This window comes from Nicotiana tabacum, chromosome 9 (genome assembly GCF_000715075.1).
Source record: "Nicotiana tabacum cultivar K326 chromosome 9, ASM71507v2, whole genome shotgun sequence".
NCBI classification, from domain to species: Eukaryota; Viridiplantae; Streptophyta; class Magnoliopsida; order Solanales; family Solanaceae; genus Nicotiana; species Nicotiana tabacum.
The window spans coordinates 29,014,661-29,035,912 of NC_134088.1; the positions used below are offsets into that span (position 1 = coordinate 29,014,661).

Below are 21,252 nucleotides of genomic sequence, written 5' to 3' on the forward strand. Positions count from 1 at the left end.
AGTTCGTGTTTGAGTTCAAAATTCCGGTGCCGTTTCGAGATCCCGTCCGGGGTTCGCGGTTTCAATTTGGCTCGCGATTCCTACTCGTTTGTACAGTCGCTTCTCAAACAAATTTTTTGAGTCGAACTTTGGAATTGCTATCTCTTCTGCCGTTATTAAATTCTTTGGCTATAACAGGTTCATTCTTCCCCCTCTTACTTCTAATTTAGCATTGATTTTCAATATGATTTGGAAAATGGTATTAGCCTTTGGTTCAATGGTTGATTTCTTGTTTGAGATTTGTTGAATCTTTTTCGTGATATTTTAATTTAGATGCGTTCGTAGGAATTATCTTTGCTATATTGAGTAGCCCATGGATATTGTAGAGGTATTGTCTTCAGATTTAAAAGTTGGTTTAGTCTCTGTTTCTCATGCTTTACCATAGTCCCTTATTTCATTCTTGAAATTTCAAATTTTAAAAGGAGGTCACTGTTTTTGAAGAAATTTAGAGAATATAATGAGTTTTTGTGAAGGTTATTCATCTAGCTAAGCATCTGATGTGTAAAGACTGTGATTGTGCGAGTTAAGTGAGCAATATGAGTGTCCTTAGTTGGCAGAAGAGGAATTAGTAGAATACTTAAATAGCTCTTACCATATTTTTTATTTACTCTCCCTTATTTTGTTTGTTTGTTAATTTTCTTTCCTTCATGTCGTGTCTGGTTGGTTTCTAATGTTTTAGATGCAACATATGTTTATTGATGATTGAAATGTGCCGTGGAGTTGGGATTTTAAGGAAACATAATTGAAATTTGAGAACTACATATTCACTATTTTATTTTATTGCTCTAGCTAGGAGTATGCTTAAGCCGATCTCACCCGAGTAGGCAATCTTTAGGATTTTCGACGTTCGCTTGACACGAGTACGTTTTTTTTAATGAAAATTCGTAGAAAATGCTTTAGGCGCGATTAATAAATCTTCGTGACTATGGGTACGGTTCCCGTGGCATAGTCATGATACATAATTCCCCAATTCGAGTGTGCGTTTCACGTGACTCGACCACAACATCAAATAATAAAAATAAACATGTTGTAAGTCGCGGGTGCGTTTCACGTGACGTGATTCACAATATGTGCCAAAATGACAAGTGTACGACATCGTGACTTGTCCCAAAAATAATTCCATAAATGATTAAAAGCGGTTAAAAAGTAAAAATGCACAATAGGCTTTAAATATGTAATAAATCAGATAATTAGGCCAATTATTAATAGTTGAGCGACCGTGCTAAAACCACGGAACTCAGGAGTGCCTCACACCTTCTCCCGCGTTAACAGAATTCCTTACCCGGTTTTATGTGTTCGCAGACCATAAATAAGAGTCAATTTCCTCGATTTGGGATTTAAAATAAACCGGTGACTTGGGACACCATAAATTATTCCAAGTGGCGACTCTGAAATAAATAAATAATCCCATTTCGATTAATGTCACTTTAATTGGAAAAACTCCCTTATTTCCCATATCCCCCTAGGAAAAAAGGAGGTGTGACAGCTCTGGCGACTCTGCTGGGGATCGAACCCAGAATCTCTGGTTCAGGGTTCAGAATTCGAGCTTAGAATAGCTGTTATGATTGGCTTTCACGATTGTCTGATTTTTACGTGTTTGAGCCTAATGTGCTAAATGCCGCTTTTTTTTTTAACCGCTTTGATATTGTGTGAATTGTATATAAACTGCTACGAAACCTTTCCTCTCTCTGAGTCTTCTAAATCTTCTGGGAAGTGCACGCTGGCGTGACTTCTTTTCTGTTAGTGTCATACCCTAATTTAGAACGAGGATCGGATCAGTTACAAAGCCGGATGGCCTTTTGGTTACCGGTACGTTGCCCCCCTCGGCTCGAGTTGTCCGCTCGGGTAAGCCAGGTCTAGAACAATACACCCAGGATTTAAACTTAGAATAACACAGCCTCATGCCGGATCCCTAGTAGGTACGTTTGCTTGCATCACGTGCATTTGACTTAGGGGACTCAACACAGGGGTTGGGTCCGTCTAGGACAGGTGTACCCAAAATTAAAAGATCATCCTGATGCATTCTTTACGTGCTACTTGTGCATTAATTTGTTTGGCTTGTATGTTGACCGGCTTCGTGAGTAAGAAAAAAAAAACCAAAAAAAAAAAAAACAAGAGAAAAACCAAGAGTGAGGTAAGACAGAAAAACACCTGGTTTTGATAATTCCAGTATTCAAAAATCTCGTTACTCTGTCGAAATTTCAAAAACAAAGAGAGAATCATTTCAAAACAAATCATATTTTTCTGCGCGTCAAAATGAACGAACTACGCGGGTCTGATTCTCACCAGATGTGAGATACGTAGGCAAACCTAATCGGTTCCGGCCCCCAATTTTTAAAAATCTAAAAATATTTTCCTTTATTTCCTTATTTAGAAAGTCTTTCTTTGAGACCCCATTTTTAAAAATTCAAAAATATTTCCTTTAATTCCTTCTTTTAGGAGTCTTTTTTTTAAAGAAAATCCAAACAAATAAAAGATTAAAAAAAATAATTTTAAACCAAAACAAGTATATATTTTATCTGTAGGAGTCTTTCATTAGAAAAAGAAGACAAATGAAATTAAAATCCAAAAATATTTCCCTTTTCCTTTTTTTAGAAGTTTTTTATTTCGAAATTTCGAAAAAATAATTATAAAATCAAAATTCAAAAAAAAAAGAAATATTTTCTTTTTTCTTTAGAAGTCTTGCTTTTTCAAAAATTAAAAAAAAAACAGAATAATCAAATTCCAAAAATATTTTCTTTTAAAAAAAAAATAAAATAAAAATTGACCACTTCGCAAACACAACCCTAAAATCTTCTCCTCCGAAGCGTTGAAAGGCCGTATTTGCAAAAGTGGCCGTGATTTATTTTCGGTTATACTTTTCAAAAATTATAATGATAGTAATCTTTTCATGGTCAGTTTTGTACAAAATTTTAATCTAGTCACCCTAATTTAAAATGTGCAGAATGAGCACCGTTCAGAACTTACCTGTGAAAGTTATGGATCAGATTCCACTGGCACTCCACATGTGGTGGGAGGATTTGGGAAAACAAGGACGAGATATGGTCAACCAATACCTAGGGGCGCTCGCTGAACTATTGAAAATTCAACCTAGAAGGGACCTGATAGAGGCATTAGTGGCATTCTGGGACCCCGCTCATAATGTTTTACACTTCTCAGATTTTGAGCTTACGCCCACTTTGGAAGAAATAGCGGGTTATACTGGGAGCACGGTAGGACTGAGACACAAGTACCTGGTATCTCCAAGGACTGTTACTCCCCACAAGTTTATGGACTTATTAAAGATAAGCAGACAAATCAAGACGGGAAGTCTAGCACGGGGAATTTCCACCTTTCATTTTCTATATCAGCGATACGGGCATCTAGGGGGATTCGAAGACCCTGAAAATGGACTCTGCAGTAAAGGAGACCGATCAAAATGGGAGACCCATAGATGTTTTGCCTTCATGGTGGCATTTTTAGGACTTTTGGTGTTTCTAAGGGAGGACGGGCACATTGATTTGCGGATAGCCGGGGTTGTCCACGTTCTGACTACTCAGGCCAAGAGTACTCTCGCACCCATAATAGTATCAGATATATTCCGAGCCCTCACGTTCTGTAAGGCCGGAGCCAGTTTTTTCGAGGGATGCAACCTGTTGTTGCAACTATGGATGATCGAACACCTCTGTCATCGTCCTCGATACATGAACTATGGGTCTACGGGAAAAAACTGCATTGAAGAGTTTAGTGCACGAGTAACAGGATTCGAGATGCCGAAAGGGGTCAAAGATTGGATTACCCGCCTTCAATCTACGACCGCAGATCAGATAGAATGGACATTGGGTTGGCTTCCCGTTGATGAGATTGTTTATATGCCCGCCACTGGTCCCTACTTCTTGCTAATGGGTCTCCGAAGCATCCAACCCTATGCTCCGTACCGGGTTTTGAGACAGCTTGGAAGATGCCAGACAGTTCCTAGAGATGAAGATCTTAGCACTTATGTGGTCGAAATCCGTCCTGATGCCCAATTTCCCGAAGAAACGGTTCGTCAAATTTGGAGCGAATGCCAGTATTTGGGGGCAAATACCCGAGTACGTGATTTGTCTAAAGGTGAGGTCTTACCTAGTTATGTTGCCTGGTATGGAAAGAGAGTCGCGACGAGTGGTGAACCCGAACGACCAACTAAAAGACCTCATATCCAAGAATTTGTTGACGCATCGCAGGAGCAGTGGGCTTGGTTAGCCAAAGAAAGGGAGTACCGGACCACCATAAGCAAGCTCGAAGGGCAAATTGAAAAAATCAAATTTGATGGTAGTTTGCAGGCAGCTGAAGATGCAGGGGAAAAGAAGAGGTTGGCCAAGGAAAATGAAGCCCTTCGAGCCCAAATTCAGAGAATGAAGATAGCCGCCGAGACACCAGCAAGAAGTGAGAGAGATGAGAAAATTATAACCAACCTGAGGCGGAAAGTGCATGATTACGGTTTTGACTTGACAAAGGTCGAGGGGGATTTGTTCAATGCTCAAGCAAAGCTGGCCAAAGGTGCGGAAGAACACGCTAGATTAGCCCACCAGTTGAAGCAGAAATATGATAAAGAAGTAGCGATTTTGCAGGAAAAGTTGGTTGCTCTGGAAAATGAAATGATTAAGCAAACAAAGGATTTCAGGACAGAAAGAGAGCATTGCTATGCACTGATTTACCAACTACAAGAAAGCCTGAAGCAGTTACAAGACCAAAGCAACACAGATACACAAGTATTAGAGGCTCGGGCCCAGCAGATTGGACGTTTGCTGCAAGAAAAGGGTGTCATCAGAATGAGGATTAAAGAGATAGCTGATTATGTTGTAATGAAATGCCATGAATGTGAAGACATGACCAAGTCTATATTTTTTGCTTCTGTAATGACATTCGTCCGACAAGTGATGGTTGACCTAGACCGCCTCCAAGAAGATATTGCCTGCAGGCCTATGCGGAGACCGGCTGATGTCCCGCAAGCCTCCGGAGTACCAGTGGATGCTCTTATGTATTTTTGATTTCCTTTAGTAGTCTGTGTTTTACTTTCTTTGAGTCTTGTTCGCCTTTGTCAAAGTTGTCTATTACTTTATGCCGAGTCTGTAGATTTTCCTTTTTTGCAGTCATCTCTACTTTAGTCCTTGTAATAGAAAATCCAAAAAGATTGTCTTTTATTAATGAAATAAATTATTTCGCGTCTATTGCTCTGAACTACGTAATGATCTGATTCATGCAGCATCATGATACGTAGGCAATCCCCATAGGATTCGATCATATTTTTAAAAGAAAAGAGGGGCCAAACTAAAAAAAAAAAGAGGAAAGAATAAGAGAGGGAAAAGTCAGGATTTGGAGAATTTGGAAAAGCCGGGATGAAACATACGAACCGTCGCAAAGCATTTAGGAACGTTAACTGCTCAGGTGCATTGCATATCTAATGTGCGATTACCTATCTGTAAATTGCTTTTAAAACTGACCAAGTTTTTGCGTGTGAACAGAGACAAGTTTTGTTTTAGGTGGTTAGTTTGTTGGCATCCTGGCAAGTCACCCTTATAACACCAGATCAAAGTGCAAGGCAGTCATGACTAGCAAAGAATTGGACACGGGTGTTGTCGACCCGCCAAGGGAGGTTGTAGAATCGGAGTCTGAATTGAAAGAAGAGGTCTACAGGTTGAAGCATCAAATGGCAGAAATGTATCAAGCCTGGGTCAGGGGGCATCCCCCACCTTCATTCCCCGCTAACTACTCGGAAAATCCCGCTTTCATTCCACCACTATCACAAGCCCAAGATCCCATTACCATTGACCTTTCCCCTCAGCACGCACCAGGCTTTACCCCTTATCACCACTACCCTGGCACCTCGTCCCAAACCTTTCATGCTCCACCAGCCAAAACAACTGCATACCCTGCTCCGACATCCGCTCCTATTTTCGTATCCCCTCCGCGAGCTACCCTCCACAGATCATCTAGTGAACCTGCATTCCAAGCTCCAAATACCCAATATTATGGTCTGGAACCAACTTTCAAAGTCGCGGATCCTTATTCCCGTGCCCCTCGCTTTGAACCTCTTGTCGAAACTGAGAAACCATCCCAGAATGTGGAGCAGGACGAGATGTTCAGGAAAGTGAAGAGCCTAGAGCAATCTTTGAAGAACATGCAAGGGATAGGAAGCCAAGTAAGTGTGGCTTACAAGGATTTATGCTTATTTCCGGATGTTCAATTGCCCGCTGGGTTCAAGATGCCCAAGTTTGACCCGTACGATGGACACGGAGATCCCGTGGCCCATTTGAGAGGCTTCTGCAGCAATATGAGAGGCGCCGGTGGGAAAGATGAATTATTAATGGCATATTTCAGTCAGAGTCTGAGTGGGGCAGCTTTAGAATGGTACACCCGCCAAGACACTAGCAGGTGGTACACATGGGATGACTTGGCTCAGGCCTTTGCTCGGCACTTTCAGTACAATATAGACATTGTCCCGTATCGCCTATCTTTGTCCAAGGTAGAGAAGAGGCCCAATGAAAGCTTTAGGTAATATGGTTTCAGATGGAGAGAACAAGCTGCACGAGTCTACCCTCCAATGGAGGAAGATGAGATGGTCGAGTACTTTCTTCAAGCCCTAGAGCCCACTTACTTTGGCCATTTGATCTCAGCCATAGGTAAGTCCTTCAACGATGTGGTAAAGATGGGAGGAATGGTGGAAAAGGGACTCAAGTCAAGCAAGATCATGAGCTACTCTGCCATAAAAGTGACCACACAGGCAATTCAAAGTGGCACCGGAAGCCTGTTAGGCAAAAAGAAGAAAGAAGATGTCGCTATGTTTGTCTCTGGATCATGGCGTGGCCCAAGGGGTCCGCCTCACCAATACACCCAAACTCGACCCCAACCTCAAGCCTACACCCAAGTTCCATATAATCCATCTCAGCACTATCTCCCGCCACAAGACCCTCGATATTCTGTCGAGCTACCCCAATACCATGTTCACCATGCACAGTCATATGCTCAACCCCCTCCTTACCCACAATGGCGTGCTCCAACTCCACAAAATCTTTATACTCCCCCACAACCATACCAAAACCCTACTGGTCCAAGTTTTCGACCGAAGCCAGATTACAGAAAAGAAAGGCAACAACGAAAAGAAACCTTCACCCCTCTTGGAGAGTCCTATACCAGTTTGTTTCAGAGGTTGAGGCAGTTGGACGTTTTGAGGCCGATTGAGCCCAAGATACCAAATCCGCCTCCAAGGAACCTTGACTATTCCCTCAGATGTGCATATTGTTCCGATGCCCCGGGGCACGACATAGAGAAGTGCTGGCATTTGAAGAGGGAGATCCAAGAGCTCATTGATACAAATCAAATTGTGGTCCAGAGCCCGGAGGCGCCAAACATCAACCAAAATCCTTTGCCGGCCCATGCAGAGACACACATGATTGAGATAGTTCATAAGGATGGGGAGCCCAAAAACTCTTCCAAGTCTGTCATGATGATCCAGGCTAGCGAGAATAATCCAATCAAAGCGCTAGATTCTGCAAAAGCAATATCCTTGACGATTAAAGGGGTGTCGGAGAAGCCAAGCACGCTCAATGTGAAGCCTTCTGTATTGGTTGTGAAAGGGCCTCCGGTTGATGTCGAAGCGAACCAGGAAAGGCAAAAAGTGATCGTGCCAGGGGTCCCGGGCAAGCCGGTCATAATCGTGGAAGGGGCTCGTGTTACCCCCGTTATTATTAAGCCAGTGACCCAGTTGCCAATGGTTGACACAAAGGCCGTCCCGTGGAATTACAAACAGGTGATAGTAATGTATAAAGGGAAAGAAGTAGAGGAAGAAGTCAATGGAACCGGAGGGCTGACTCGTTCCGGGAGATGTTTTACCCCAGAAGAACTGAGGAAAACCAATCCATCCAAGGACGGCCACATCCTAGTAAAAAAGTCGGTCACCGAAGAAGAGGCTGAGGAATTCCTGAAAAAGATGAAAATGCAAGACTATTCCATTGTAGAACAGTTGAGGAAAACACCAGCTCAGATCTCTCTTCTGTCGTTGCTGATACATTCCGATGAACACCACAAAGCCCTGATGAAGATTTTGAACAAGGCTCATGTTCCTGACAAGATCACGGTGAACCACTTGGAAAAGATTGCTAACAAGATTTTCGAAGCAAACAGGATCACTTTCTCGGATGATGAACTCCCTATAGAGGGTACAGAACACAATCGAGCTCTTTATCTCACAGTGAAGTGTGAGGATTCTGCTGTCTGAAGGGTACTGGTGGATAACGGTTCTAGTGCAAATATTTGCCCTCTGTCCACTCTGCAAAAGTTGAAGAATGGCACTGAAAGGATCCACATTAATAATGTATGCGTTCGAGGCTTCGATGGAGGAGGGAAAGATTCTGTCGGTGATATAATGCTCAATTTGTCAATAGGGCCAGTTGAGTTCACTATGGAGTTCCAAGTGCTAGATGTGGCTGTCTCTTATAACTTGTTGTTGGGCAGGCCCTGGATCCATGCTGCCAAGGCAATCCCGTCTTCTCTGCATCAAATGGTAAAGTTTGAATGGGACAGGCAGGAAATAGTTGTGCACAGTGATGAGAACTTATCTGCTTACAACGACACAATCGTTCCATTTATTGAAGTTGAAGATGACAAAGGGCCTTGGGTTTACCAAATGTTCGAAACAGTGTCTGTCGAGAAATTTCCCGAAGGGGAATGCACTCCAGGTCTGAAGATACCATCCGCGTCCGTCATGGTAGCAAATGAAATGTTGAAGAATGGTTTTCTGCCGGGCAAAGGTCTGGGTTCATCTCTGCAAGGTATTGTGCACCCGTTGTGCCTACGTGAAAGTTTTGGTACATTTGGTTTGGGATTCACACTCACAGGGAAAGACGTGAAAAGGGCTAAAAGTTTGAAAGGAAAGGCATGGTCACTCCCTAAACCTGTTCCGCATATCTCCAAGTCTTTCGTCAAGTCAGGGGTCGCCAAACGCCCAATGTCAGTGGTCCCAAAACCTGTGGTCGACTTTGATGAAGATTTGATCAAGAGGTTCCAGAGTCTGTTTGATGAGGTCAATATGGTCAAAATTGGGGAAGGTTCCAGTAATGCCGATGTGCAGTTTGTCGGACCAAACGTGAAGCTTAGCAATTGGAAAGCTACTCCTCTCCCCATCCGGAAGGAGTTTTGGTAGTTTGCTTTGTTTTCCTTTCTGTCATCTGGGTTATTCCAGGGTTGTAACCCAGATTTTTCTTAGTTTTTGTTTGTTTCAATGTACAAACCCTTCTATCCTTTTATTTTTTACAATTTCCAGTTTTTCCATTGATCCTGATAGCGTTTCATTTTTTGTTTTTGCTTTTCTTTCTGTACAGTTCCTTTTATGCTGGTTTCAATGACATGACATGCATGAGGAATTTTCAGCCAAATCTTAAAAGCCAATCTAATTCTGAAACAACGATCCAAGAAGTAGAGGGTGATGATGAAACAGAATACGATGAAGAGACGGCATTTGAGGAAGTCAGTAGAGAACTAAAACACTTCGAAGAAAAACCCAAGCCTAATTTGAATGAAACCGAAGCAATCTATTTAGGGGATCAAAATAATGTTAGAGAAGCCAAGATAAGTGTGCATCTGGAACCGCAAATCAAGGAAGAAATAATCAAAACACTATTTGCATACAAAGGTGTCTTTGCATGGTCGTATGACGACATGCCGGGCTTGAGTACTGATTTGGTAGCTCATAAATTGCCAACCGACCCTACATTCCCTCCTGTCAAGCAAAAGTTAAGAAAGTTCAAGACTGATATGAGTGTGAAGATTAAAGAAGAAATCACAAAGCAACTGGAGGCAAAGGTCATTCGGGTCACTCAGTATCCCACTTGGTTAGCTAATGTGGTACCAGTACCAAAGAAGGATGGTAAGACGAGGGTGTGTGTTGATTATCGTGATCTCAACAAGGCAAGTCCAAAAGATAACTTTCCATTGCCAAATATCCACATTCTGATTGATAATTGTGCCAAGAACGAGATCAGGTCTTTCGTGGATTGTTATGCGGGATATCATCAGATCCTGATGGACGAGGAAGACGCAGAAAAGACAGCATTTATCACGCCATGGGGGACGTATTGCTACCGGGTAATGCCATTCGGTTTAAAGAATGCTGGGGCAACTTACATGAGGGCAATGACTACTATATTTCATGACATAATACACAAGGAAATTGAGGTTTATGTAGATGATGTGATCATAAAATCAAAGAAGCAGTCCGACCATGTTGGGGATTTGAGAAAGTTTTTCCAAAGGCTCCACAGGTACAACCTCAAGCTCAATCCAGCGAAATGTGCATTTGGTGTTCCGTCGGGGAAACTGTTGGGATTCATAGTCAGTCGACGCGGCATCGAGTTGGATCCGTCAAAGATTAAGGCCATCCAAGAACTACCACCACCAAAGAATAAAACTGAGGTGATGAGCCTGCTCGGGAGGTTAAACTATATCAGCAGGTTTATTGCTCAACTCACGACGACTTGTGAGCCCATATTTAAGTTACTAAAGAAAAATGCTGCGGTTAAGTGGACCGATGAGTGTCAGGAAGCATTTGATAAGATCAAGAATTACCTGCTGAACCCCCCTGTATTGGTCCCGCCAGAACCTGGGAGACCTTTAATCCTCTATTTGACAGTCACAGATAATTCTTTTAGTTGTGTGTTGGGTCAACACGACATCACGGGCAAGAAAGAGCAAGCCATTTATTACCTTAGCAAGAAGTTCACTCCTTATGAGGTTAAGTATACTCTTCTTGAAAGGACATGTTGCGCCCTGACTTGGGTGGCGCAAAAGTTGAAGCATTATCTGTCATCCTGCACTACTTACCTCATTTCTCGCATGGATCCTCTAAGGTATATCTTTCAGAAGCCTATGCCCACAGGGAGGTTGGCAAAGTGGCAGATTTTACTCACAGAATTTGACATCATCTATGTGACTCGAACCGCGATGAAAGCCCAAGCCCTAGCCGATCACTTGGCCGAGAATCCGGTGGATGAAGTATATGAGCCACTGAAGACTTATTTTCCTGATGAAGAAGTGATGTATGTTGACGGGGCTGATCATGATGAAAAACCAGGTTGGAAACTCTTCTTTGATGGAGCTGCTAACCTGAAAGGTGTCGGAATAGGGGCTGTACTCATTTCTGAAACAAGGCATCACTACCCTGTAACAGCTCGACTTCGATTTTATTGCACTAACAACATGGCTGAATATGAGGCATGCATTCTGGGTTTGAGGCTAGCTATAGATATGGGAGTTCAAGAAATATTGGTTTTGGGAGACTCAGATTTGCTAGTTCACCAGATTCAGGGAGAATGGGAAACCCGTGATTTGAAGCTCATACCGTATCGACAATGTCTGCATGATCTTTGTCAACGATTCAGGTCGGTAGAGTTCAGGCATATTCCCAATATTCATAATGAGATTGCCGACGCCTTGGCTACTCTGGCATCAATGTTACACCATCCGGATGAGATTTATGTCGACCCTCTGCAAATCCAAATCCGTGATCAGCATGCCTATTGCAATGTGGTTGAGGAGGAACTTGATGGTGAGCCTTGGTTCCATGATGTCAAGGAATACATCAAATCAGGGGTATATCCGGCACATGCCACAGGCGATCAAAAGAGAACCATTCGACGTCTGGCTAGTGGATTTTTCTTAAGTGGGGGAATATTGTACAAGAGAACTCCAGATCTAGGATTACTAAGGTGTATAGACGCTAAACAAGCCTCGACTATCATGGCCGAAGTGCATTCCGGGGTTTGCGGGCCACATATAAGTGGGTACGTCTTGGCGAAGAAGATTCTTCGAGCAGGTTATTATTGGCTCACCATGGAACGTGATTGCATCAGCTTTGTTCGCAAATGTCATCAATGCCAGTTGCACGGTGATTTGATTCATTCCCCGCCATCTGAGCTGCACACAATGTCGGCACCTTGGCCCTTTGTTGCTTGGGGCATGGATGTCATTGGACCGATTGAGCCGGCAGCATCAAACGGGCATAGGTTTATTCTGGTGGCCATTGATTACTTTACCAAGTGGGTCGAAGCTGTAACTTTCAAGTCCGTGACCAAGAAGGCAGTGGTAGTTTTTGTTCATTCAAACATCATTTGCCAGTTCGGAATTCCCAAGGTAATCATCACAGATAATGCTGCTAACCTCAACAGTCATTTGATGAAAGAGGTATGCCAACAGTTCAAGGTTACGCATCGAAACTCCACTCCATATCTTCCTAAGGCAAACGGAGCTGTTGAGGCTGCTAACAAGAACATAAAGAAGATACTTCGTAAAATGGTGCAAGGTTCGAGGCAATGGCATGAAAAGTTACCGTTTGCTTTGCTAGGTTATCACACTACTGTCCGCACTTCAATAGGTGCAACCCCCTATTTGCTGGTATATGGAACCGAGGCAGTGATACCTGCGGAAGTTGAGATTCCATCCCTGCGGGTCGTTGTTGAAACTGAAATTGATAATGATGAGTGGGTCAAAACCCGGCTAGAGCAATTGAGTTTGATTGATGAAAAAAGATTGGCAGCAGTATGTCATGGTCAATTGTATCAGAAAAGAATGGCAAGAGCATACAACAAGAAGGTTCGGCCCCGAAAATTTGAAGTGGGTCAGCTGGTATTGAAACGCATCCTTCCACATCAGGCTGAAGCTAAAGGCAAGTTCGCCCCAAACTAGAAGGGGCCTTTCATTGTGACAAAGGTGTTGCCCAATGGTGCTTTGTATTTAACAGACATAGAAGGTAAATGTGTGGATATGGCTATTAATTCTGATGCAGTCAAGAGATATTATGTATAATTTCTTTGCTTATCTTCAATCGCATTTTGTACTAGACACGTTCAAAGTTGGAATGACGAAGGCATTTTATTCTGCTATCCCAAACACTTTTATCATTTGTTACCCTTTTTGAGCCTTATTTATTTTCTTTCATACCCCTCTTTTGGAATCAAAAGTAGTGTTAGAAATATAAAAGAAAAAAGAGAGAAAAGAAGAAGAAGAGAAAAAAAAATCAAGAAAAAAAAGAAGGAAAAAAAAGAAGAAAAAAAGAAAGAAAAGAGAAAAGCAAAGAAAGAAAAAAGAAAAGAGAGGAGAAAAAGAAAAGCAAAGTAACAAAAGCAAAACTCTTATGTTTGAACTACGTTCGACCTGATTCCTTTTAAGGATACGTAGGCAGCCTTACACGGTTCGGTCCCCTCAAAATAAAAGTCCAAAATTCCCCAAATTCGAAGAAACTGGGGCAGAAGTTTTAGTTTTGTAAAAAGATTTGATTCCAAAAGTTGTAATTTTAAACCCCTTCATCTTAAATTATTTTGAGCCTGCATGCCACCCTTTCTTTCTAACCCTGTCCAAAACCTACACTACAGTCCAAAGAAAGACCTTCTGATCAACTTTGAGGATGCCAAGCCAAATGAGATAGAGGTGCGATTTACATCACGGGTAGCACCTTGGTTCATGGGCACAAGGAAAAATGAATAAATGAGAGAGTCTTATTGGTGAAAACCCTCACGGGCACCATAAGGCGATGGTGAGTCGAGAGAAAATCCAAATGAGAGAGTCTTATTGGTGAAAACCCTTACGGGCACTGTAAGGCGACAATGAGTTGAGAGAGGAGCAAATGAGAAAGGTTTGCTGGTGAAAACCCCTCGGGGCATTACAAGCTGAATCAGGTTCATGACTTTACAAAGAAATTGAATTATGGAAAACCCGATTTTGAAGTATGAAGACATGGCATGAACTGAAATGTGATTAGTTGGATGGATTAGGCTGATCAGTCCGAAATGCATGTCATGATCATTGGAGCCAGTTGCTTCATTCAAATAAGTCTCTTTTCCATTTTTCTTCAAATAGTCGTCACTGTTTTTTTTCTTTTATTTTATTCCTAATTCTCGAAGTCACTTCGCTTCGTTTCTTTTGGGTCTATTCTTCTAAGTCTCAGTCAAATTAGTCTGTTGTTAAGCAAGCAAGAAAGGACTTCAAAGCCCACTACTAGCTCTTTATTTGCACTAAGCGAAATTCGGCCAGGCACATCTCAAGTGACATGATGTAGAATTAGCAGTGCGGGGGTAACTGAAGTTCAGGTGGTCAAGTGATTCGTGAATTTGTAGGAAATGCAAAGGTTCGACAGTTGTCAGAATGAAAGTACCATACGGCGAGTTGAGTGTAAGGGATTCAAGGCATTCAGAGGTTTTGTGTTCGAGGTCCGATTGGAAGGTCAAACAATTCTTTGTGAAGCAGGATAGTGACAGAAGCAGACACCTTCAGCAAGGATGCCACAAACTAACCGCCACAGTTTCAAACTGACAAAATTTTCTTTGTTTCAAGCAGGGGCAAGAAATCTTGTTTGCTTTGCCAAGAATCATCCATGAGAAAGCATGTTCCAGATAAGTTCAGTTTTAAGTTTTCGGGACCCTCCTGGACAATGGGAGTTAATTTTAACTTTTCAGGACCCTCCTGGATAATGGGATTTAATTTCAAATTTTCAGGACCCTCCTGGATAATGGGATCTAGTTTTAAGTTTTCAGGACCCTCCTGGATAATGGGATGCAACTAACAATCAATGAATGTTCCTGGTACAAACTGGGGCAAAAACTTTTCTCTGTTTTGTCTGTGTTGTCATGATTGCAGGCACCCACCTGGAGAACGAGGGAATTCATTTCAGTTTCTAAGTCAGCAGGCACCCACCTGGAAAATGAGGGAATTTATTTCAAGTTTTAAGTCAGCATCAGGCACCCACCTGGAGAACGAGGGAATTCATTTCAATTTTTAAGTCAGCATCAGGCGCCCACCTGGAGAATGAGGGAATTCATTTTAGCTTTAAGTCAACATCAGGTGCCCACCTGGAGAATAAGGAAATTTATTTCAAGTTTCTAAGTCATCAGGCACCCACCTGGAGAATGAGGGAATTTATTTCAAGTTTTTAAGTCATCAGGCGCCCACCTGGAGAATGAGGGAATATATTTCAAGTTTTTAGGTCATCAGGCGCCTACCTGGAGAATGAGGGAATTTATTTCAAAGTTTTTTAAGTCATCAGGCGCCCACCTGGAGAATGAGGGAATATATTTTCAAGTTTTTAGGTCATCAGGCGCCCACCTGGAGAACGAGGGAATTTATTTTAAGTTTTTAAGTCGTCAGGCGCCCACCTGGAGAATGAGGGAATATATTTCAAGTTTTTAGGTCATCAGGCGCTCACCTGGAGAATGAGGGAATTTATTTCAAGTTTTTAAGTCATCAGGTGCCCACCTGGAGAATGAGGGAATATATTTCAAATTTTAAGGTCATCAGGCGCCCACCTGGAGAACGAGGGAATTCATTTCAGTTTAAAGTCATCAGGCGCCCACCTGGAGAACGAGGGAAGTCATTTAAGAATTCAATCCAAGTTAGAAGTAGCAAAAGTTCGCCTCGAGAATGCGAGCTGACAGTCCGAGATAACCAAAGGAAGAAGTCTCAATCCAGAATAAAAGGAAAAGGGTGAATCCAAAATGCAGAAGCCGATGAAAGATGTGAACTGCTCAAGACATGGCTGAAGTCACAAGCTTTGCATGTCCCGTCTTGATCCGAAAAGCTGAAGAAGAGAGAACTAGCACCTGCAGCTAGCAAACATCAAGGTTTAAGTCAAAAGTCCGCATGAAGAACCATTCAAGACTCAAGATCAAGCTTCAGAAGACTTATAGATAGGAATCTTGTAACTCATAGCTGACAGGCTTAGTTAGTCTTTTTTATTTTTTGATTTTGATGTAATAACAGGATCGCGGACCGGAACCTCGACGGAACGGTACCTCACTCGACTCTCTCATCCTCTCCACACACTCCATCCCTTCATTAACCTCTTGAACTACACGCGACCTGATTCCCTTATAACCCGAGATATGTAGGTTGTCCAAAGTTAGGACTCGGTTGCACCTTTTCCCTTTTATTTTCTTCCCCTTTTGAATAACGTTATGGTCAAAAATTAGTCACACGGCTCACTTTGTCTTTGCCTGAAAACTCTTCATGTTTTCAAGCAAAGAGGGGCAGCTGTGAGCACCTAATTTTTTACCATACTTGTGATTTTTCAACACTTTTTAGTATGTAAATAATTTTAAGTTTAATCTATATATTTTAACCTTTATTTTATTTTTAGTAGGTTTTATATAAGAAAATTAAAAATCACAAAAATTATATGTTCTTGATTTTAAAATATTTAGCTAGTATTTTTATTTTACACTCTTAAAAGAAAAAAAATTATTATTAATTAAAGCAAGAATCAATGAGTCATTTCCATGTGGCAAGATTCTTCCTTATCTTTTGTAACAAACTCACATGCTCTCCCTAACAAACTCACATGCCCATACACTCTTTTTACTTGGCCACCAATTAATCCCTAACACCTAATTTTGAGAGGCCCGGGGGGGACACAAAAAAGGGGGGCTACTCTCAATTTCCTATTTTTTTTTTCCAGCAGCTCCTCCTTCTTCACCTGGGTTTTAGCCATAAAAAGCCATCATCTCTCCTCCAGTAAACTTTACTTCCGGTCACTACCTAAAAACCTCCATCTTCATCACCTGAAATGCACCCGCCAAACTCCACTCTCAACCCCTGTTTCAACCATTGAAGACCAACCCCGATAATCTCACTTCAACGAGTGGTAAATACCAACAAATACCACCTGAAAATAGCCCCCAAAAGGACCCAAAATAGTAGCTAAAAATCTGCTCAATTCCATCCTTCAAACAGCCCTCATCCTCTCCTAAAACCCAACAAAAATAGATCCAAAAACTAGCTAAAATAATTCTCGATATCAGCTTGAAATCACCGTGAACTATCCTCTATTTCCATCGCTTCAGTCCATCGAGTGAAAGCAAGGTTCGGCGAAGTGGGCGGGTTCCGTTTGAGGTTTCCAATTTTTGGTTCGGTCAGCAATAGCTCCTTCCATTTCTATGAAGATGGAATTTGCTTGAAGTTCGTGTTTGAGTTCAAAATTCCGGTGCCGTTTCGAGATCCCGTCCGGGGTTCGCGGTTTCAATTTGGCTCGCGATTCCTACTCGTTTGTACAGTCGCTTCTCAAACAAATTTTTTGAGTCGAACTTTGGAATTGCTATCTCTTCTGCCGTTATTAAATTCTTTGGCTATAACAGGTTCATTCTTCCCCCTCTTACTTCTAATTTAGCATTGATTTTCAATATGATTTGGAAAATGGTATTAGCCTTTGGTTCAATGGTTGATTTCTTGTTTGAGATTTGTTGAATCTTTTTCGTGATATTTTAATTTAGATGCGTTCGTAGGAATTATCTTTGCTATATTGAGTAGCCCATGGATATTGTAGAGGTATTGTCTTCAGATTTAAAAGTTGGTTTAGTCTCTGTTTCTCATGCTTTACCATAGTCCCTTATTTCATTCTTGAAATTTCAAATTTTAAAAGGAGGTCACTGTTTTTGAAGAAATTTAGAGAATATAATGAGTTTTTGTGAAGGTTATTCATCTAGCTAAGCATCTGATGTGTAAAGACTGTGATTGTGCGAGTTAAGTGAGCAATATGAGTGTCCTTAGTTGGCAGAAGAGGAATTAGTAGAATACTTAAATAGCTCTTACCATATTTTTTATTTACTCTCCCTTATTTTGTTTGTTTGTTAATTTTCTTTCCTTCATGTCGTGTCTGGTTGGTTTCTAATGTTTTAGATGCAACATATGTTTATTGATGATTGAAATGTGCCGTGGAGTTGGGATTTTAAGGAAACATAATTGAAATTTGAGAACTACATATTCACTATTTTATTTTATTGCTCTAGCTAGGAGTATGCTTAAGCCGATCTCACCCGAGTAGGCAATCTTTAGGATTTTCGACGTTCGCTTGACACGAGTACGTTTTTTTTAATGAAAATTCGTAGAAAATGCTTTAGGCGCGATTAATAAATCTTCGTGACTATGGGTACGGTTCCCGTGGCATAGTCATGATACATAATTCCCCAATTCGAGTGTGCGTTTCACGTGACTCGACCACAACTTCAAATAATAAAAATAAACATGTTGTAAGTCGCGGGTGCGTTTCACGTGACGTGATTCACAATATGTGCCAAAATGACAAGTGTACGACATCGTGACTTGTCCCAAAAATAATTCCATAAATGATTAAAAGCGGTTAAAAAGTAAAAATGCACAATAGGCTTTAAATATGTAATAAATCAGATAATTAGGCCAATTATTAATAGTTGAGCGACCGTGCTAAAACCACGGAACTCAGGAGTGCCTCACACCTTCTCCCGCGTTAACAGAATTCCTTACCCGGTTTTATGTGTTCGCAGACCATAAATAAGAGTCAATTTCCTCGATTTGGGATTTAAAATAAACCGGTGACTTGGGACACCATAAATTATTCCAAGTGGCGACTCTGAAATAAATAAATAATCCCATTTCGATTAATGTCACTTTAATTGGAAAAACTCCCTTATTTCCCATATCCCCCTAGGAAAAAAGGAGGTGTGACAGGTTCAGTTCAGTTCAGTATTTTTTCGGCATTGTTTATAAAATAAAAAAATCTACCATAATATTCGGTACGGTTATAAATTTTTATTGAGACTTGCGATTTTACTTAAAAAAAAAACTAATAATCAGTTCGGTTACGTTTGGTTCGGTTGGTTTTCAGAATTGTTTTGACACCCCATGAGCTTGACTTAGAACCAGACACTCCAATACAATAATAGGGCAAAACCTCAATGATGACCCTAATTCATTATAAGGGGATGTATGTGACACCCATAATAAGGCTAGCAGATGACTATTCAAGGAGAACTACTGTTACGTTTCCAAGCTGGTAAGCTTCTGAAGGAAAAATGCATATGACACCCTATAAAAATCCTTTGTCGAAAAAGAAGGAAAAATATAAAACATATAACACACGTTCACATGGCGTGAGCACATATGTACTCCATTGTTGTAATCCAATAAATAAATTTTATCTGCCAAGCCAAACGTGTTAGGTGTTGTTCTGGTTTTCTTACCATATTTGATTTTTCTATATGTTGAAGGAAATTGTAACATATTTACCATAATTGGGTTTTCCTTCTTGTAGAAGAAAATTATAAACCTCTCATATTTGGCTAGTCTCTTTTCTTGTAGGAAAATGTTTAGACTTCTATAAATTGAGGATCCTTCCTTCTCATTTAGTAGAATCCACAATATAGCCATATGAGGTTTGGGAGTTATGTTTAGGGGGAGAACTTTACGGGACAAGTGTTAGTGTGTCACTTATGTTTGCCTCTTCGTGAGGTTGTTCTCTCGATATTTTGTACTCTCATTTTATATAGTGGATTGCTCATCTCCGCCGTGGACGTAGGTCACTTGACCGAACCATGTTAAATGTTTGTGTTCTTTTGGTATATTTCTCTTATGTTTTATGATTTATCGTTGTTCAAGGTTTGTTTACTAGCTTCCACATGACACCTGATTATTTTTGGTCCTAATAAGTGGTATCAGAGTGAGGTTCAAGACAAATTCATCTTGGCGGGTTCAGTTCTAGCCGCATCCTATTTGACGATAATCAAGATTTTTATTTGACAAATTTGACGGGAGTTCTACTCACGTTGAGACAAACTTTGTGGTGGAGATTTGGAGATGCGACATGTTGAAGATTATATGAAGAAGGTGGATCAAGTTTATTTTGTCAGAAAATTCAGGCCAAGGGGGAGAATTGTTAGGTGTTATCCTGATTTTCTTACCATATTTGGGTTTCCTATATGTTGAAGGAAATGGCAACATATTTACCATAATTGGGTTTTCCTTCTTGTAGAAGGAAATTATAAATCTCTCATATTTGGCTAGTCCCTTTTCTTGTAGGAAAATATTTAGACTTCTATAAATTGAGGATCCTTCCTTCTCATTTAGTAACATCCACAATGTGGCCATATGGGGTTTGAGAGTCGTGTTTAGGGGGAGAACTTTACGGGATAAGTATTAGTGTGTCACTTGTGTTTTTCTTTTCGTGAGGTTGTTCTCTCGATATTTTATACTCTCATTTTATATAGTGGATTGCTCATCTCCGCTATGGACGTAGATCAATTGACCGAACCACGTTAAATATTTGTATATGTTTTGATATATAATTTATCGTCGTTCAAAGTTTATTTTACTAGCTCCCGCATAACACCTGATTATTTCGTTCCTAACTGACAATATGTACCATATGTTTGGGGTGGCAACACATATAACTCGCATTTCGGGACAGTCAGCTTATGGATATTTTGGGACTTAAATGCCCAAACATTTACTCACATCGAACATAGGTAATTTTGTAAATGTTCTACTTAACCTTTCACTTTGTATAATACCTCCTATTGCATAGATCACCACTCACTTTAATAGTACTATTTTAACCTGTAAGTAATATGTTACATCTTTATCTATTATGACATCAACATGGAAAAAACAAACCTACTATGACATTAACATGAAAGACTTGAACAAGAATGTGTGAATTTGAAATTATCCATTAATTAAAAGATGCACTTAAAAATATTTACACAATAAACATTATTAAAATATAGCCACAAGTAAATGTTGGCATTCAGCATGATAACCTGAAAATTAAACGGGAATGAGTACTTGTTACTTGTTAGTACCAGTCAAATACAGTTAACAAAATATAATCTTTTTATACGATAAAGGTTAAATTCTTACTTAGCCTCCGAGTAGGGAATTAACCTACGATCGAGATTTTATCTATTAAGTCTTAGTCATCCACTCACGTCTACCATTACACTTAAAGTCACGTTGATAAATCATCTAGCTCGGTAGAAAATCTCGAGTAAATCTTTCACTAGACGACATGATCATACCCTATATAAGAGTACATCTGCTTCTTTTCCAATATCATCTATAAGCAATTTCCCCAATATTCCATAGAGAGAAAAAAAGTAAGAACCAATAGGATGAGACTTTCCGTTGTAGTTGTCTTTGTGATGTTGGCCTTGTTGCTAACCACAACTTATGCAGAACAATGTGGTAAACAAAACAATAAGCGTAAGTGTCCTAACAAGTTGTGTTGTAGCAAGTTTGGTTGGTGTGGCACTAGTTGTAACTACTGTGGATCTGGCTGCCAGAGCAACTGCCACAAAGGCTGTGCCACCACCATGTTCGCCAATGAAACTGCCAACAATAACAAACACTTGGATGCTGGTAATTTCAACTGATCGATCAAGACTGTTCAGATCATGACCATATTAT

The 21,252-nt window shown here is 40.7% G+C and overlaps 1 protein-coding gene across 1 annotated transcript; it reads left to right on the plus strand.

Annotated features, from left to right (window-relative positions):
* The first annotated feature begins 3,999 nt into the window (after positions 1-3,999).
* LOC142163837 (uncharacterized) lies at positions 4,000-12,855 on the plus strand. The gene is given in 9 exon segments (XM_075220981.1): positions 4,000-4,128; positions 4,242-4,769; positions 7,514-8,216; positions 8,406-9,195; positions 9,378-9,522; positions 9,655-11,164; positions 11,222-11,862; positions 11,968-12,337; positions 12,425-12,855. Coding segments are annotated over 9 exon segments (5,247 nt in total).
* The last annotated feature ends 8,397 nt before the right edge of the window (positions 12,856-21,252 follow it).